At 44.9% G+C, this 19,010-nt stretch overlaps 1 protein-coding gene across 1 annotated transcript; it reads right to left on the bottom strand.

Moving 5' to 3' along the window:
* Positions 1-10,426: 10,426 nt before the first annotated feature.
* Positions 10,427-17,730, bottom strand: LOC121024873 (butyrophilin-like protein 10). The gene is given in 10 exon segments (XM_040467178.1): positions 10,427-10,948; positions 10,950-11,017; positions 11,020-11,051; positions 11,053-11,101; positions 11,850-11,873; positions 12,585-12,776; positions 13,853-14,134; positions 14,729-15,082; positions 15,380-15,508; positions 17,194-17,730. Coding segments are annotated over 9 exon segments (1,536 nt in total). The 5' UTR covers positions 15,474-15,508; positions 17,194-17,730; the 3' UTR covers positions 10,427-10,507.
* Positions 17,731-19,010: the final 1,280 nt, after the last annotated feature.

The following is a 19,010-nucleotide window of genomic DNA, read 5'->3' on the forward strand; positions in this document are numbered from 1 at the left end:
ACATTCTGGCCCATGCTGGCCTCGGCTCCAGTTGTCTCCAGCATTGAGCACTGCAGGACTACCCAGCTTACACCCACTTCACCTTCAGCTGTCCTACCAGGTTACCCTCTGCATAGAGAGGCCTAGAGCACCATGGCTTGCACGTAGTTCATCTGCTGCTACCTTACCAGCAACCCCCATTCACACAGAAGCCCAGGAAGTCTGTCCCTGTCCCTTCTCAGCTTCAGCCAAGCCCCAGAGTATCCCCTGTGCAGAGCACCTGGGAATACCCTTGCCCTGTCTCAGCTCCAGCTGCCCCACCAGGGTTCCGTCTGCACAGAAAGATGTGAGACACCCTGCTTTGTGAACACTTTAACTTCAGCTATCCTGCCAGGGTGCCCTCTGAAGAGATTGCCCCAAGATCACCCTCACACATACCCACTTCAGTTTTAGCTGTCCTGTTAGAGTACCCTCTGTATGAAGAGTATTAGGGATGCCCTGACCCACATCCACTTCAGCTCTAGCCATCCTACCAGGGCAGGCCCATCACAGACTTCCAGTAATCCCAACCCATGTTACACACTGGTACAGCCAGCCAGCTGAAGTCACCAAGTACCCAATTTACACAGAGGACAGAAGACAATTCTTTCTATTTTAGGATGGTAACTGATGCACCTAATTCACAGAACAAAAGAGAAAGTCAAGCAAAGTTGGGAGACAGACGAATGTGCTCCAAACAAAAGAACAAAACAAATCTCAGAGAAATAAGTAAATACGATGTGGATAAGCAATATGCCTGAAAATAGTTTAAAGTTATGATTATACAGTTCTTCGCCATTGTTCAAATATGTAGATATTTAACGAGATGGAATGTACATTCCCCATACATGTCCATACATACACATGTGCACCCAGGGAACAGAGCAAGGGGTTGGAGACATTCCATTGAATGGTGACATCACCTTATTCTATGAGAATATACACATCGTTTCTCCTCAATGGGGCCATAAATCTGTCTGTCATCTTAGGACCAAATGAGTACAAAACACTTCTAGGTTTGTTTTGAAATACAGTGTTGAAATGGTGATAAAGGCTTGTTTAACCTTACACCACAAAATTTCAAAAGTAAAGTCCCACTTGCCAAGAGAAAATTATTTTTATACAGCACGCCATTTCTTTTGAATGTTAAATACCCAGTTATACTTCCAAAAAAAGTTATGATTATAAAGATACTCACTGGACTGCCAAGAACAGTGCAATAACTCAGAAAGGATGTCAACTGAGATAGAAAAGATAAAAAACAACCAATCAGAGTTGAAGAATACAATAATTGGAATAAAAAATACACGCCAGGAAATCAACAGTAGATCAATAGATGCAAAAACATGGATCAGCAACCTAGAAGACACAATAATGGAAAGCACACAAAATGAACAGCAAAAAGAAAAAAAAGAATTAGGTTAAGGGATCTCTTGGACAGCATTAAGTGAACAAACATTTATATTATGGAATATCAGATGGAAAAGAGAGAGAGAAAGGAGCAGAAAAATTATTTGAAGAAATAATGGCTGAAAAATCCCCTAATCTAGGTAAGGAAAGAGTTAATCCAGGTTCAGGAAGTACAAAGAGTTCCAAACAAGATGAACTGGAGAGGTTAGTTTCACGCCAAAATGTAATAATTACAATGTCAATAGTTAAAAAGAGATTATTAAAAGTAGGAAGAGAGAAGCAACCAGTTACATACAAAGGAGACCTCATAAGACCATCAACTGATTTTTACTAGGAACTTTGTAGACCAGAAGGAAGTGGCATAATATACCCAGAGGTGAAAGGAAAAAAAAAACCCTACAATGTGGAATATTTTACCTGGCAATGTTATCATTCAGAATTGAAAGAGAGATGAAGATTTCCCGAGACAAACACAAATTTAAGGAGTTTATCACCACAAAACCAGCCTTCCAAGAAAAGATAAATGGAATACCTTTTTTAAAAAAGTTTTTATGTTAATTACAGTTAGTTAATACACAGTGTAATAGCAGTTTCAGGTGTACAATATACTGAGTCAACACTTGCATACAGTACCCAGTGTTCATCACAAGTGCACTCCTTAATCTCCATCACCTATTTAACCCATCCTATCACCCACCTCCCCTCTTGGAATCATCAGTTTGTTCTCTATAGTTGACAGTCTGTTTCCTGGTTTACAACTTTTTCTCTATTTTTCCCCCTTTGCTTGTTTTTTTTTTCATAAATTACACATATAAGTGAAATCGTATGGTGTTTGTCTTTTTCTGACTTATTTCCCTTAGCATAAAACTCTCTAGTCCATCCAGGTCATTACAAACAGCAAGATACCATTCTTTTTTATGGGTGGATAATATTCCACTGTGTGTGTGTGTTTGTGTGTGTGTGTGTGTGTGTGTGTGTGTGTGTCTGTTTCTGTGTGTATCATATTTTTATTGATTCATCAGTCAATGGACACTTGGGCTGTTCCCATAGTTTGGCTATGGTAGATAGTGCTGCTATAAACATTGAGGTGCATTTATGCCTTTGATTTAGTATTTTTGTATTCTCTGGGTAAATAACTAGTAGTGAAATTGCTGGATTGTATGGTAGTTCTATTTTTATTTTATTTTTTAATTTTTTATTTAAATTCCAGTTTGTTACCATACAGTATATTAGTTTCAGATGTAGAATTTAGTGATTCAAAACTTTCATATGACATCTAGTGCTCATCACAAGTGCCCTCCTTAATCCCCATCACCTATTTAATCTATATCCCCACCCACCAGTTCTATTTTTAATTTTTAGAGGAACTTCCATACTATTTCCACAGCCTAAAGGGACTTCTTTGAGTGGAAAATAAAGTATCATAATTTGAGAAAATGATGAGCAAAAATTATAAAATATGACAACACACATAAAACGTGGAGGGAGGTGTAAGAAAAAGTTCTTTTAGAAAGTGTTTGATTTAAGTGACCATCAATTTAATATAGACTGCTATATAGTGAAGGTACTCTATATGAAGTTCATGGTAACTCCAAACCCCAAACCCATAATAGAGACATTAAAGAATAAAGAGGGGTGACAATAAAGAATAAGGAGGTTAATTATCCCACTTTAGTTCAGGTCATGATCTCATGGTTTGTGGGTTCGAGCCCCACATCGGACTCTGTGCTGACAACTCAGAACCTGGAGCCTACGTTAGGTTCTCTGTCTCCCCTTCTCTCTGCCTGCTCATGCTCTGTGTCTCTCTGTCTCTCAATAATAAATAAATGTTAAAAATTTATAAAAAATAAAGAGAAAGAAAGTGAAACATAACACTACCGAAAATCATCAATCACAAGGGGAAAAAAGGAAGAGAAGACAAGAACAAAGAAGAACCACAAAAAATTCTAGAAAACAATTAACAAAATGGCAATAAGCACCTACTTATCCATAATTACCTTAACCAGAAATAGTCTGAATGCTCCAATCAAAATACAGAGGGCAGTGTAATGGATAAAAAATAAACTGTGGACAAAGTAGATTTTAAAACACTGACTATAACAAGAGATGAGGAAGGGCATTATATCATAATAAAGGGGTCTATCCAACAACCAGATCTAACAACTGTGAATATTTATGTCCCCAACGTGGAAGAACACAAATATATGAATCAATTACTAACAAACAGAAAGACACTCATTGACAATAATATAATAGTAGGTAACTTTAACACCCCACTTACAACAAACATCTAAGAACAGATCATCTAAGCAGAAAATCAAGGAAACCATGGCTCTAAATGACACATTGGACCAGATGGACTTAACAGATATGTTCAGAACACTTCATGCCAAAGCGGGAGAATACCCATGCTCCTTGAGTTCACCTGGAACATTCTCCAGAATAGATCATATTTTGGGTTACAAATCAGCCCTCAACAGGTTCAAACAGATAAAGATCATACCATGGATATTTTCAGATCACAACACTATGAAACGTGAAATCAAGCACAAGAAAAATAATTGGAAAGCTCTTCAAATACATGGAGGTTAAGAATATACTGCTAAAAAATGAATGGGTTAACCAGGAAATTGAAGAAGTTTAAAAAGTTCTACATATATGCATACAAAGTGACCACACACAATTAGAACCAATAAATGAATTTAGTAAAGTTTCTGGATTCGAGATCAACACCTCAAAACTTATGAAATATCTGAAAAGTAGACCACAAAACAATCCCATTTTCAACAGCATCAAAAAGAATAAAATACTAGTGAATAAACTTAGTCAAGGAGGAAAAATAACTACAGACTAAAACTTATAAAACATTGAAGAAATTGAAAGGGACACAAGTAATTGGAAATATATCTTGTGTTTATAAACTGAAAGCATTAATATTGTCAAAATATCCATACTAACAGGGAAAATTACATATTCAGTGCAATTCCTATCAACATCCCAATGACACTTTTTAATGTTTATTTTTGAGAGAGAGAGAGAGAGAACATGAGCAGGGGAGGGGCAGAGAGAGAAGGAGACACAAAATCTGGAGCAGACTCCAGGCTGGGAGCTGTTAGCACAGAGCCCAGCATGGGGCTTGACCTCATGAACTTGAGGTCACGACCTGAGCTAAAGTTGGGTGTTGAACCTACTGAGCCACCCAGGCACTCCCCCACCCCATGACTTTTGTTTTTACAGACATAAATAAATACACTTAAAAGTTATTTGCAACCATCACATATAATGAATATGCAAATAAGCCTCGACAAAAACGAACAAAGTTGGAGGAATCACGCTTCCTCTTTTCAACATATATTACAAGGCTAAAGTGCAGCACTGGCATTTAGACATACAGAACAGACCAAAGAGAATCCTGAAATTAATGCACACATATAGAGTCAACTGATCTTTGACAGGAGGGGTAAGAGTATACAATGGGGAAAGGATAATCTCCTCAACAAATACTGTTTTGGAAATTTAATATCAACATGTAAATTAATTAAATTGCACTATATTCTGATACCACAATCAACTGTAAACTAAAAGTGACACAAAACACCTAAAATTGTAAATCCTTTAGAACCAAACAAAGGGGAAAATCTTCTTGACTTTGGTCATGGAAATTATTTCATAGACATGACCCCAAAAGCACATTAGCACAAGACTTCAGTCAATCAAGATGAATAAGCTCTAGAAAGCTGCTGTACAGGGGCCCCTGGGTGGCTCAGTTAAGCATCTGACTTTGGCTCAGGTCATGATCTCACAGTTTGTGATTTCAAGCCCCGTGTCAGGATCTGTGCTGAAAGCTTGGAGCCTGGAGACTGCTTTGGATTCTGTGTCTCCCTCTCTCTCTGCTCCTCCCCTGCTCATGCTTTCTCTCTCTCTCTCTTTCTTCTAAAAAATAAATAAGCATTAAAAGAAAGAAATCTTCTGTTCAACATATTACTTATATTCAACAATAACGCACTGTACTCTTAAAATTCTGTTAAGAGGGTTGGTTTCATGTTAGGTATTCTTTTCACAAAAAAACTAAAATCTAAAAAAAGCATAACATAATCAGTTCAATGCCATAAATATACATATAGATTTATTTTAATAGATATATTACTATATAATTTAAGTACAAATCACAGATGTTAAATACACAATTCAATGCTTTTGAAATTTGTAGTGACTATTACAATCATAGCAACATGATAAGCTTAGAATATTTTCACTTTCATCCCTAACAGTCTACTTTCTTTTTTGAAACAGTGATTTTTTTAACGGATCACTTTATTCGGTGAAAATGATATAGGATATCTGTATTATTTCAGTTCATATAATACATTTTTGAGGTTCATACATGACACATGAAGTATTATCTCTTTTCATTGTGGAACACTATTCAATTGTATGGATGTACTACCTAGTTTTTTTTTTTTTTTTGCCTATATATGTCTATTATTATGTGAGTAAACAAAAATCAGTTGCTTTCTGGAGGTGAGCTCAGATGATGGCATAGCAGGAGGACCCTGGGCTGGCCTCATCCCTCAAACACAGCTGGATAACTATCAAATCATTCTGCATATCCAAGAAATTTACCTGAGGACTGACAGATCAAACTGCACAACTAGAGGTCACATCAAGGAAGGTAGGAAGTGTGGAGATATGGTTTGGGGGAGAAACAGATCACAGATGCGGTGGAAGGGAGGGAGCTCTGGTTAGGAGAAAGATAAGAGAGAGTAGAGTGCACAGGGATGTGCACAAAGAGAACACTTCCTCAAAGCCAAGTCCCATGACACAAAATCAGCATAGAGATCTATTGCACTTCTACATACCATAATGAATCCACAGAAGGGAAACTAGGAATCAATCCCATTTACAATTGCATCAACACAATAAGATGTCTAGAAATAAACCTAATGAAAGGGGTGAAAGACTTGTACTCTGAAAAGTATACAACACTGATGAAAGACATAAAAGATGATACAAAGATATGGAAAGGCATTCTGTGATAATGAATCAGGATAACAAATATTATTACAATGTCTAGACAACCCAAAACAATCTACACATTTAATTCAGTTCCTATCAAAACCACCAGCATTCTTCACAGGGTAGAACAAACACTTCTAAAATCTTGGAACAGCAAAAGACCCCAAATGGCCCAAGCAACCTTGAAAAAGAAATGCAGTGTTGGAGGCATCACAATGCTGGACTTCGAGTCACACTACAAAGCTGTAGTGATCAAAACAGTATGGTACTGGCACAAAAATAGACACACAGAACAATAGAACAAAATACAAAACCCAGAAATAAACCCACAGCTATATGGACAATTAATCTTTGATAAAGCAAGACAGAATATCAAATGGGAAAATGACTGTTTCTTCATAAATGGTGTTGGGAAAAAATGGACAGTTACATGCAAAAGAATGAAACTGAACACTTTCTGACACCATATACAAAAATAAATTCAAAATGGGTTAAAGACCTAAATGTGAGGGGCGCTTGGGTGGCTCAGTCGTGTAAGCAACTGAGACTTTGGCTCAGGTCATGACCTCACAGTTCATGGGTTCCAGCCTCTTGTCGGGCTCTGTGCTGACAGCTTAGAGCCTGGAGCCTGCTTCAGATTCTGTGTCTCCCTCTCTCTCTGCCCCTCCCCTGCTCATTCTCTGTCTCTCTCTGTCTCTCAAAAATAAATAAACATTAAAAAAAATAAGACCTAAATGTGAGACATGATATCATTAAAATCCTAGAGGAGAACACAAGCAGCAACATCTTTGACACCGGCCATAGCAATTTCTGATTAGATATGTCTCCCGAGACAAGGGAAACAAAAGCAAAAATTAACTATTAGTACTTCATCAAGATAAAATGCTTCTGCTTCTGCACAGTGAAGGAAGCTATCAACAGAACTAAAAGGTAACCTACAGAATGGGAGAAGATACATGCAAATGATATATCTGATAAAGGTTAGTATCTGAAATATATAAAGAACTTATAGATCAGAGTTAAGGTGGCAGAAGAGCTGGGAGACTCTAAGCTTGCCTCATTACTTGAACACAGCTAGATAAATCATTTTGAAACCCCAAATATCAAATCATTTGAACACCCAAGAAATCAATCTGAGGACTGAGAAAGCAAAAATACACAACTATAGGTGAAAAAAGCCACCACATTGTGGAAGGTAGAAGGTGTGCATAGTTTATTGGGGGAGAGATGACTGAGGGCGCTGTGATGGGAAGGGAGCCCGGATTGTGGAGAGAGGAGCAAGAGAGAAAGAAAGAGAGAAAGAGTGAAAGGGAACTGCACAAGAAAAAACATCTTCCCCAAACCCATTGGGAAAAGGAGAGGGGCTGAACACCACAAGTTTTTACAAACAGCAGAGCGCAGCGTCTTAGGTTTCAGGGATCCACACCATTGGAAGGGTCGTGCCTGGTGGGCTTATGGTGCTCTGGTAGAAAAGGAGGACAGGACCAGGAGCAGGCAGTGTGGTCTGAGGATCCCCTGGGTCACATGGGAAGAAGCAGTTTCCCTGCTTGGAGTTCATTTGGCAGAGGTGGCACTGCCTGTCAGGTGACAAAGGATCCAGCAGGTGCCACTGGGTTTCCCCGTTCACTAACATAGAACAGGGATGCTCGCTGAGGGCAGTGAGCCTTGGTGTCAGATTTCTGCTCTCTTTACCATAAACTCCAAGCCACTGTGTAGTTATGCAACCAATTTGTGGGACAAGCCAGCAATGGCCACAGTGCAGTGAGAATCTCCCCCAGAAGATCAGAACACCATGAGATCTCTACAATTTGGAGCTTTGAAACCCAGCCATGTGCCTGAGATAAAACACAGGAGTGCTATGCTGAGACAGGTAGATAGATCAGAAGCAGGCAGGGTGAAAGCAGGGATCTGGCTAAAGTCAGAGATACAAGATAGGTGATTATTTGCTCTTCTGTGAGGGCTTCCTGAAGAGTGGTGGGCACAGACTCCCTGCTCTTGGGGACAAGAGAGCAGGGCGATGCCATGGTCACCCCACCCATCTGTAATAACCAACCTCAGTGAGAATAATAGCCCCACCAAGTTGAGGCTGGAGTAGCTTACACCAAGGCCCACCACCCTGGGCCCTGCAGGTGCATCTGCACTATGGCAAGTCTGGCTGAGAATCAGCACACAGCCCCTTCACCAGAGGACCAACACAAAACCCTCGTACAGCTCGAGTCTACTGATCATAGAGTGCCTCAAAGCTTCAGCTCTAGAGAAAATAGAATTCCGCTGCATTTATGTTTTATTCCCCATGGGATATAAAAAAAAAAAGCAAATTTCCCATGGATACAGAAAGCAATTGTGTAAATTATTTTACTTTATTTTATTTTATATTTATTTTTTCATCTATCAGACCAAATGATCCTAGGTTCTGGATCCTTGTTTTTTATATTACCTTGACAATTGGAGAAAACAGAGGAATTCACCTCAAAACAAAGAACAGGAAGAAATGATGCAGAGAGATTAAATAAATACAGATATAAGATGTCTGAACTAAAATTTAAAATAATTTTAAGGACATTTAGGCTCTTTCCATAATTTGGCTATTGTTGAAAGTGCTACTATAAACATTAGAGTACAAGTGCCCCTATGCATCAGCACTCCTGTATCACTTGGGTAAATTCCTAGTAGTGCTATTGCTGGGTCCTAGGGTAGATCTATTTTAATTTTTTTGAGGAACCTCCACACTGTTTTCCAGAGTGGCTGCACCAGTTTGCATTCCCACCAACAGTGCAAGAGGGTTCCCATTTCTCCACATCCTCTCCAGCGTCTATAGTCTCCTGATTTGTTCATTTTAGCTTCTCTGACTGGCGTGAGGTGGTATCTAAGTGTGGTTTTGATTTGTATTTCCCTGATGAAGAGTGATGTTGAGCATCTTTTCATGTGCCTGTTGGCCATCTGGAAGTCTCCTTTAGAGAAGTGTCTATTCATGTTTTCTGCCCATTTCTTCACTGGATTATTTGTTTTACAGGTGTGGAGTTTGGTGAGTTCTTTATAGATTTTGGACACTAGCCCTTTATCCAGTATGTAATTTGTAAATATCACAGGCAGGATGGAAGTGGCTTCTGGTGGTGGTTCGAGTATTACCTTGCCTCCATGTACATGCTTTGTTTGATTCCATGTCCACACTTGTGTCTAGGCTACTCTCTCTGCCTACATGCCCTGATTTGACCTTGACCAACCTTAGGGAGTCCTGGAATCTTTGGCTTCGCCTCAATGTAGTTCTGTCTGCACTGACCCGCCATGGGGTGGGAAGACAGAGGCATCCAGGGTAGATCAGATGACTAGGACTTTGTGAGTGTTGGAGAGTGGAGGAGAAGGGGAAGTGGGTAGGTAGGAGAGGGGGGTTGGGCAGGAAGAAGGTGGGAGAGGAAGGAATGAGCAAGGCTAGTATTTACAGAGCAACTACTTCATGTCTGGCACTAGGCTCAACATTAAACATATGCCCCAAATTCATTTCAGAAAATCACCCACAGCATGTAATGATATGGTGTAACAGTCAGCTTGGTCTCTGTAACAAATACCACAGACTGGGAGGTTTAAACAACGCATTTATTTTTTTCCCAGTCCTGGGAACTGGAAGCATGAGATCCAGGTGTGGCAGGGCTGGTTCCTCCTGAGGCCTCTCTCCCTGGTGTGCACATGCCATCTCCTCCCCATGTCCTTACACGGTTGTCCCCTGTGTGTGTCTATGCCCTGATCCCCTCTTCTATTAAGGACCCCAGTCACATGGGATCAGATGGGATCAGGGCCTACCCTAGTGACTTCCTTTTACCTGAACCACCTCTGTAAAGACCCCATCTCCAAATATAGCCCCATTCTGAGGCCCTGGGGGTTGGAGCTTCAACATGTGAACTGGAGGGGACATGATTCAGCCCATAATATACTGCCAGTATTTTACAGGGAAGGAAAATGAAGGTAATAGGGGATTATTCAGAAAGGTTCACCCTTGTATGTGATCTAGCTGGGACTTAGAATGGATACATCTCCCCCAAACTGGTGACAGGCTGGAGCAGAGAGATCATGGGTCTTGCTGGAGGAGGGTTCCCACCCTGTCCTGTCCCTCACCCTGAGGAGGCCCCAAGGCCTCTGGGGGCTGCCATTCTGAACAGATGGTTAGGGGGCTGGGGTCGTGTGTCCAGAGGCAGAAGAATGGCCTCAGGGGTGCCGAGAAGGACAGTCCAGAGAACGCGTAGACAAAGGATCCATTGCCCATGCTGTAGAAGGAGATTCTGCCTGCATCACAGTCCAGGAAAATGCCCACACGATGCAGGGGCTCTGAAGGGTGCAGGTGAACTCTTGGGAAGGCAAGCGCCCAGAACCCCTTCTTGTACAGCTCCAGGGCCCAGAGTCCGTGCTGGGGGGCCTTGAGGATCCTTCCCATCCAAACCAAGCTCTCCAGACACATGCCCAGGTTCCAGGTCTTCCTGTGCCCCACCTGGACCTCCCAGTAATACCTCCCAGTAATACCTCCCAGCTGAGAACTGCTCCCGACCCAGCACACAGGGGTCCCGGTTGAATCTGCTGGGTTGTTGGGCAGCTCTTGTTCAAAGAACAGCTGCCTCAGAGAGAGCGAGCTTGGGGCTTGCAGTGTCGGGGTCCAGGGATGGGCTCACTGCGGGAAGAGGAGAGGATCAGATTTAGGGGTTAGGGTCCCCACCTATGCTCCTGCATGGAGGTGGAACCATGCCTCCTTGGGAGTCCCTGTGCATCCCCATTCTCTGTCCAGGACCCTGTGCACACACCCCACACTTCCCACTGAGACAGTGTCCTGGCTCTGCACTCTCTGTTGTAACAGTTTCCCCCACAGTGACTGTGCCTCAGAAGATCTGGGTCTCTTGCTGCCCAGGCTCTGCAGCCTGTCTGTCCCTCAGGTAGTAAACAGGAGCTAAGGTCTCTCAGGGCAGCTAAACTTGGTGTTTACAGCCATGGAACCAGCATTTAGCACAGCATTTCTGCACTCTGCAATAGAATGGATCACACATGTGTGCACACACGTGCACATATACATGAGCCCATGTGCATACACATGATGTATGTGCACACATACACACAAACACACACATGCACATAGATGTACAACATGCAAACACAGCACCCATATGCACATGCACATACACACAGAAACACGAGTGCATGTGCATACAAGGCACACATGAACACACATGCACAAATGCACATACTTGTACACACTGCACACACACATGAAAACACGTGCACATATGTGCATAACATGCACACACACATGAGCACATAAATGTACAACATGCACACGTAACACCCACACATACATGCACTCACACATGCACCCATAAACACACATGCAGGGAGCAGACCCTTCCAGCCCCCAGCATGGTCCTCACCATAGATGATGTCCTCTGGCCAGCCTGCAATGAAACAGAAAGATGTGAAACTGTAGGGTTTGCACTGACCAGATGGGGTGAAAGCTCATGTTCTGTGAAGCTAAGTCAAAACAGGATGTAATGAGCTCTCGCAGGGACCCTGTAAAGGAAGAGCAAATATCCCTTCTTCAGTGCCCAAAAAACAATCCAGGTCACTGTATTCCTAGGGAAAGGTTTTGTGGGGCGTAGCCTGATGGCCCAGCCTTCCCATGTCTGTCATAAAGACACATCTCTGACCTGTTCCCCAGATGGGGGCCTGACAGCTATGAGCAAGGACACAGGAGGCAGGGAGGAGAGCAGACAGGCGAGTGGAATGATCCATACTGATGATCCCCGCGCTCACAACAAGATCCTCTCAGGTGACAGGCTTGCTGCTGTATTTGTTGCTTGAGCATTTTCAGGATGTTGTCATCACCCTCGACTGATAGACTTTCCCAGGTTCAAGCTCACATCTGTCTCCCCAGCAGAGACCCGCCAGCCTTCCCCAAGTCACCCAGTGAAGAGCAGCCAAACACCTCTTAGTGATGGAGGATCTCACTGGGCATATGGTAGGTGGGCAGTCCCTGAGCTGGGGCCTGGGCAGGTCTCTCCCATTCCTCCTGTGCTTGAGGGTGCACGAAGGAGAGCCTTCATGCAGGGCTCCACATGAGTGCCCTGGCTGGAAGGGGCACGTCTGTCCCACTGGGGCCTGCTTACCTTGGGACAGCTGCTCCTCTTCTCTGTACAGTTTCTCTTCTTCCAGCTGTACCCTATCCCTGTCCCTCTGACGTTTCCAGAAAAGACAGGTGGCTCCAATTGCTACAAGTCCCACTACAATGAGCATCACAGGCAGCACTGTCCTCCACGCCATTGATGGGAAACTTCTGGACAACTGAGCTAAAAGAGGGTCTGGGGAGGCGAGAAAGCCAAGGTAAGAGAGCGCCTGTGTTCTTAGGACACACATGCCATAGGGTTAATGAGTCAGGGGGCAGGTGCTTGTGAACTAACCTGACATGACCTGAAAACATGTGTGTACCTTTGCACAGACAGACATGGACAGACACACAGGAGAGAGATGGTAGACAAAAGGCAAAAGGTTAAATATTGAGTGGGTCTGCATTCTGTGTATCATTCCTGCAAATTTTCTGAAACTTGAGGTTGTTTAGAAGGACATTTTTATACAGAGTGAAACTTGGAAGCCCCCAGGTGTCCTTCAGAATGTGAAAGCATAAACAGGCTGTGGTTCATCCAGACAAGGGAATACTGTTTACTGCTAATACGAAAGGAGCTATCCGTGCAGCCACTGTGGAGAAGATGATGGACGTTCCCCCCCAAAATAAAAATAGAACTACCACATCAATCCACTTCTGGGTATTAATCCAAAGAAAAAAAAATATTAACTGAGAAAGATAATGCACCCCTACATTTATTGCAGTGTTATTTACAATAGTCAAGATACGGAAACAGCACAAGTGTCCACTTATGGATGAAAGGATAAAGAAAAATATATATATTTGTACAAAGGGATGCTATTCAGCTATAAACAAGAAGGAAATACAGGCATTTTCAATAATATGGATGCACCTGAGGGCACTTTGCTAAGTGAGGTTCGACAGGGAAAAATGTGTAGGATCTCATGGATAAGTGAAATCTAAAATGAAACAAAACACCATCCAAACCTCCAGAAAACCAGAAAGCCTAGTTTATAGATGCAGAGAACAGATTGGTGGTTTCCAGAGATGAGAGATCGGGAAGCTAATGGGTGAAGAGGGTCAAAAGTGCAAACTTCCAGTTATAAAATAAGACCCAGAGAGGTGACATACAGCATGGAAACTATAGTTAACTACTGTGTTGTATAGTTGGAAGCTGACAGACTAGATCTCACAAGGTCTCATCACAAGGAACTATGCGGAGTATTGGATATTAACTACTGACTGTCTGTGGTGCTCAGAGCTCTTGAGGCCTGGATGGAGCAGAACACTCACCAGGTAGGCAGATCTTGGCCTCCATCCTCTCCTGGAGGAGGGGGTTGGAGATAGAGCAAGAGAGGTTCCCCACGTCCCTGTCCCAGACAGTCACATTGGACACCATCGCAAAGAGGCCCGTTGTTGGCAACACTGTGAGGTTGGTCGTGGAAGGTAGGGTCTGTCCCCTGAAGTCTCTCCACTCCACCTGGGGCTCTGGGTACCAGCCCTCCGAGGTGCACTCTGCCCTGATACCTTCATCCTGGCCAGCTCGCACTTGGATTCTGGGCTCAGAGCCCAGCCCTGTGGGAAGAGACAGGCTTTGCAGCCTCTGCAACCATTACCATTTCTGACAGAAAAGCACAGATCCTGAAAATTTCCAGCAGGTATCAGGGTTTTTCAGACTACTTGCTCTGTGTAATATTTATATACCATATATGCTACCCTCTTCTGAGAAACCACAGAACAAAACAGAAAAGGCCCAGGAAGATCAAATACCTTTCCTGTATTGCAAAATCAGTGTCTTTTCCTGTTTCTCTCTGTATCTCTTTCTGCCTCTTTCCTTCTCTCCATACCTCCGTTCCTTTCTTTCTGGGGTCAGTGTGGGTAACAGAAGCCGACTTAGAAAATGAGCCAGGCGTCCAGAACCTGCCTGTTCTAGTGCATTATCGCATTTTGTGGGACACGTGTAGACCGACACAAACACATTAGAGCATGCTGTGGGACGCACTCAAGCCAGGCCCAAACATGTTAGCGCAAGCTGTGGGACAGGCCCAGGCCGCTGCATATGTGTTTGTGCGTGCCGTGGGATGCGTTCAGGCTTGGGCCATGATCAGACGATCTGCAGCTGGAGGATAAGTGCTAGGGGAGATCAGAGACCCTAGTGGCGACCCTTACCTGCCACTCTTAGCCACAGGGTGGTCTCCGCAGACGCCATGCCATCTTTGAACTTGCAATGGAAGGTCCCGTTATCGAACACCATGACATTGTGTATGGTCAGAACAGCTTGGTCTTGGGCCAGCCCGGACATCAGGAAGGTCGTCCTGCCCTCGTACTGCCACATCTGCTCTTCAGGCACATCTTTGCCTTTCTTGTGCAGGTGCACAGCTGGGGACAGCTCCTCCCTGTACCACCTCACCTCCATGTCCTTCACACTGATATTGAGGGACAGATGGCATCGCAGCTTCACACTTTCCCCCACCATAGCCAGGACCGGTTGGCCGGGACCAGAGACAGAGAAATCAGCTTTCCCTTATGAGGTCATAGCAGAAAGCATGGGTTAGGCCAGGTGAGAGGAGACCATGGGCCATCCCCCCCACCGGGCACAGGGTCCCCGCCCCGCCCCCCCAGCCTGTGCCCAGTGTCTTCCCCTGCCCACGCCCAGGGGACACCCACCCACACGCAGGTTCTTCAACAACACCCCATGCCCTTGTCCAGGGTCCCCAGGGAAGGACTGCTTGGATCCAGTTTAGCCCCCTACTGTGTTCCTGTCCATGCACAGGCTCCCTCCTAACATGGCTCATGGGAGAGCGGGGAGAGTTCTCCTACCGTTTGCAGAGAGGCTGCAGGACAGAAGCTGCAGGAGGAGGAAGATGATGGAGCAGCTGGGTGGAAAGATGTCTCGACCTTGTGTGTTTGCCATGGCTGTTGGAGACAGAGAGGCCTGAGCCCCAGATATTGGAGATAGGGCAGGACTGAGTTAATTTCTGTCTCTCTCGGTTTCTGTCTCTGTCTCCCTCTGTTTCTGTCTTTCTGTCTCTGTCTCTCTCTATCTCTGCCTGTCTCTGTCTCGGTTTCTCTGCCTGTTTCTCTGTCTCTGTATGTTGCCTCTGTCTCTCTCTATGTCTCTTTCTGTCTTTGTCTCTCTCTGTCTGTGTCTGTCCTCTCTCTGTTTCTGTCTCTGTCTCTGTCTCTGTCTTTTTCTCTCTGTCTCTCTGTTTCTGTACCTGGCTATCTATGTCTCTATGTGTATCTCTCTGTCTCTGTCTCTCTCTGTGTCTTTTTGTTTCTGTCTCTGTCTCTCTCTGTCTGTCTCTGTTCCTGTCTCTGTCTCTCTCTATCCCTCTCTGTCTCTGTCTCTCTTGGTTTCTATCTGTCTCACTCTGTTTGTGTCTCATGTCTCTCTGTCTCTGTGTGTGTCTCTCTGTTTTTGTCTCTGTGTGTCTCTGTTCCTGTCTCTGTCTCTGTCTGTCTCTGTCTCTCTAGGTTTCTATCTCTGTCTCTATTTGTGTCCCATCTCTCTCTGTCTCTGTCTGTGTGTCTCTCTGTTTCTGTCTCTCTCTCTATGTATGTCTCTCTCTGTTTCTCTCTCTGTCTCTCTCTGTCTCTTTCTCTCTGTATCTGTCTGTCAGTTTTTTTGTCTCTCTGTTGCTGTCTGTCTCTGTCTCTCTCTGTCTGTCTCTGTATCTCTCTGTCTCTCTCTGCCTGTTTCTGTATCTCTCTGTCTCTCTCTGCCTCTGTCTGTCTCTGTCTCAGTTTCTGTCTCTTTCTCAGTTTCTCTCTGTCTGTCTGTCTCTGTTTATATCTCTGTCTCTGCCTCTGTCGGTCTCTCAGTTTCTGTCTCTTTCTTTCTTCGTCCCTGTCTCTGTCTCTTTCCCTCTCCTACTCTATCTCTCTCTGTCTCTCTTTCTTGTTCTCTCTCTCTCTCTGTCTTGGTGCGGGATGAGTCAACACTGGGAGGCTAACGGAAGTGAAGGAAACATGGCTAGGGGAGAGAAAGGTCCCTTTTCACTATCTTGGCCCCTCTTACTCCTGCACAAGTTGCTTACCCTAGAGACAGAGACACAACAGTGGCCACCTGCTCTTGTGTCCACCTACTTGTGGATGACCTTTCTCTTGTGGCCATGTGTCTGCAAAACACCATGGACACATCCTCCTGTGAACGGGCTCTGTCTCCTCACCTGTTTGTATAGGAGCCTTGCCCGACCTCTGGCTGTGCTCTGTCATGGAACATGAGCCCACTGGGAGAGAAAAGCCACCCCCTAGTTGGGTGACACCAAGGCCAGAAGTACCTCTGTCGACCCCCTTACAGTCCACAAAACTCGCAGTTGGAGGAGGGAGCACTCGAGCCAGAGGGCTCCTAGACAGACATGGCCTGAGGCCAGCATGCTCCAAAGATTTATATTTATGAACTCAGCTTTGAGAACAAGTGTTCTGAACCACATGTGCTGTCTGGGCGATTCGGCCCAGCACCTCCTCATGCAGGACTGGCATGAGAAGGTATGTTGGCACTTGCCCTCATTCTCTTCCGTGTTTGCCTTCCTTTGGTGAAAGCCTCTGGGGTCTCCCTGTCACTCAAGAATAGGGGAGGGGTGGAGAACACAGACATGTGGATGAGTGCCCTTAAAATAGAAAGTACTCACCTTTCCAAATAGTAGTAGGGCTGTAGGGCTTCCCAGGGAGATTTTGTGGCCTTGAGGGGATCGCCTGACTTCTCCACAAGTTCCAGGAAGGTGTAGAACAAGTCTTCCAGACGTGATAGGAGAGAGCAGCGGCTGAGCTCCCCAGCTTCTGTAGACTCCTAGGACTTTCTGGAAAAATGACCAACTGTGCCTTTCTGGAAGGTGCAATAGAAAAAATAAACAAACCAAGGGCTTCTTAAAGGGTGTGTTTGACAGAACTGAACACACTAAGTGTTGGGGAGCAAGGCCCTGGTAGCAGGAGATAAGGGGAGAGAGAAAGACCCGGCAAGGAACCCCCGGGGTAGGGATGGCTGTCTGGGCTGGTGCCAGGAGCCCCTAGGTGGAGACCTGGCTCTTGAGTGCGTGGATCCAGGCCAAGGGCAGAGGCTGGGGGACTCAGATCAAGTTTCTGCATTATCAAAACACCTCCAGTCCTGGACAGGCTGGGCCTGGTCCCTTTGGGAAAGTTTCTCATGTTCAGGTTGAAGTTGGTTAAATTCTAGCATTCGCCCCCCACCCCAGACTCCTGTGCAGGAAATCAGGCCACCTCCTCCTCCATGTCTGGGGCCATGGCAATCTTTCCTCATTGGGGACCTGACTTGGGCTGGGCTCAGAACACCCAGCCCCATTACCCCTTGTGTGAGTAAGACACTGGCCTGAACCCTACCTGTTCTTCCCTCCTGTTGACCCAAAAGTCTGCACATTTTCTGGGAGAGTTTTGGAGGGAAAAAAACAGTTAGGGAAAGTTTGCGTCCCTCCTGGAGGTGGGATATTTGGTTGAATTCAGCAGAATGTTATGGACTGAAGATTTGTGTCCCCTTTCCAAATCCGTGCTCACACAGGGACTGATGCTGCCAACCCACACCGTCCTCTGTGTTCCTATCAGGAGAGCGAACTATTTGGTAATCAAGTTGCTCCCCTGTTCTATATAAATACGAAGAGTTATGCTGCCACTCATTTTCATCTCCCCGTGCATTGCTTTAAGCAGATAATGACATCATCTAAAACCCAGGTTGGGTATACTTCTGAGTCAGGATGGAGGACTGGGGATGTGACATTAGAGGAAGCACCTAAGGGGTTTGGCAGCCGTGATGGAATGGATCCTGAAGGTGGGCGCACCTGGACAAGTGGTCCTTGGTGAGCATGCACATGGTCCGCAGCCTTTTACCTGAGTGGGAAGAGCTCCTGGAGAGAGCAACCAAGGCCCTCAGGGGCAGTGATAAACCCCAGATGGGGACGGGCTTCCTGAGTCAAGGTGGAAGGAAGGGGGCCCCAGACTGTAGAGTCCCATTGCCATGGCATGTCCAGGACAGGTACATGCAGACAGACAGAGAGCAGATTGATGGTTGTCAGGCAGTGGGGATGAGGGGGGAAATATAACCACAAAGCAGTTCGGGGGTTTGTTCTGGCACGAGATCCAGGTGGTGGCCGTACAAGCTTGTGTCAGTGTGCTGCATGTTACTGGATCGTTCACTTCAATGTGGTTGACTTTGTGTTATGGGAATGTCACCGCAACTGGAAAAAAAGAAAAAAAAAAACAAAAAACAAATGGAAAACACAAGGTAGAAGGGAAATCTCCAAGTTGCAGGCTCCCGGGCGCCCCCTGCGGGGATGCGTGTGCAGTCCAGCACCCTGCTCCAGGGATGCGCCAGGACCCAGTGAGCTTGCGTGGTCCAGGAGCACCTGCACCTGCCTTGAGCCTGGCTCCTTGCAGGGTCTGTCCTACAGAGGGCAGAGGCCCTAGGAGAGCTGAAAGGCCCCTCCCCGTCCCCCCCCCC

The sequence above is a fragment of the Herpailurus yagouaroundi genome, unplaced genomic scaffold (genome assembly GCF_014898765.1).
Source record: "Herpailurus yagouaroundi ecotype Mexico unplaced genomic scaffold, PumYag 67278, whole genome shotgun sequence".
In the NCBI taxonomy this organism is placed as follows: Eukaryota; Metazoa; Chordata; class Mammalia; order Carnivora; family Felidae; genus Herpailurus; species Herpailurus yagouaroundi.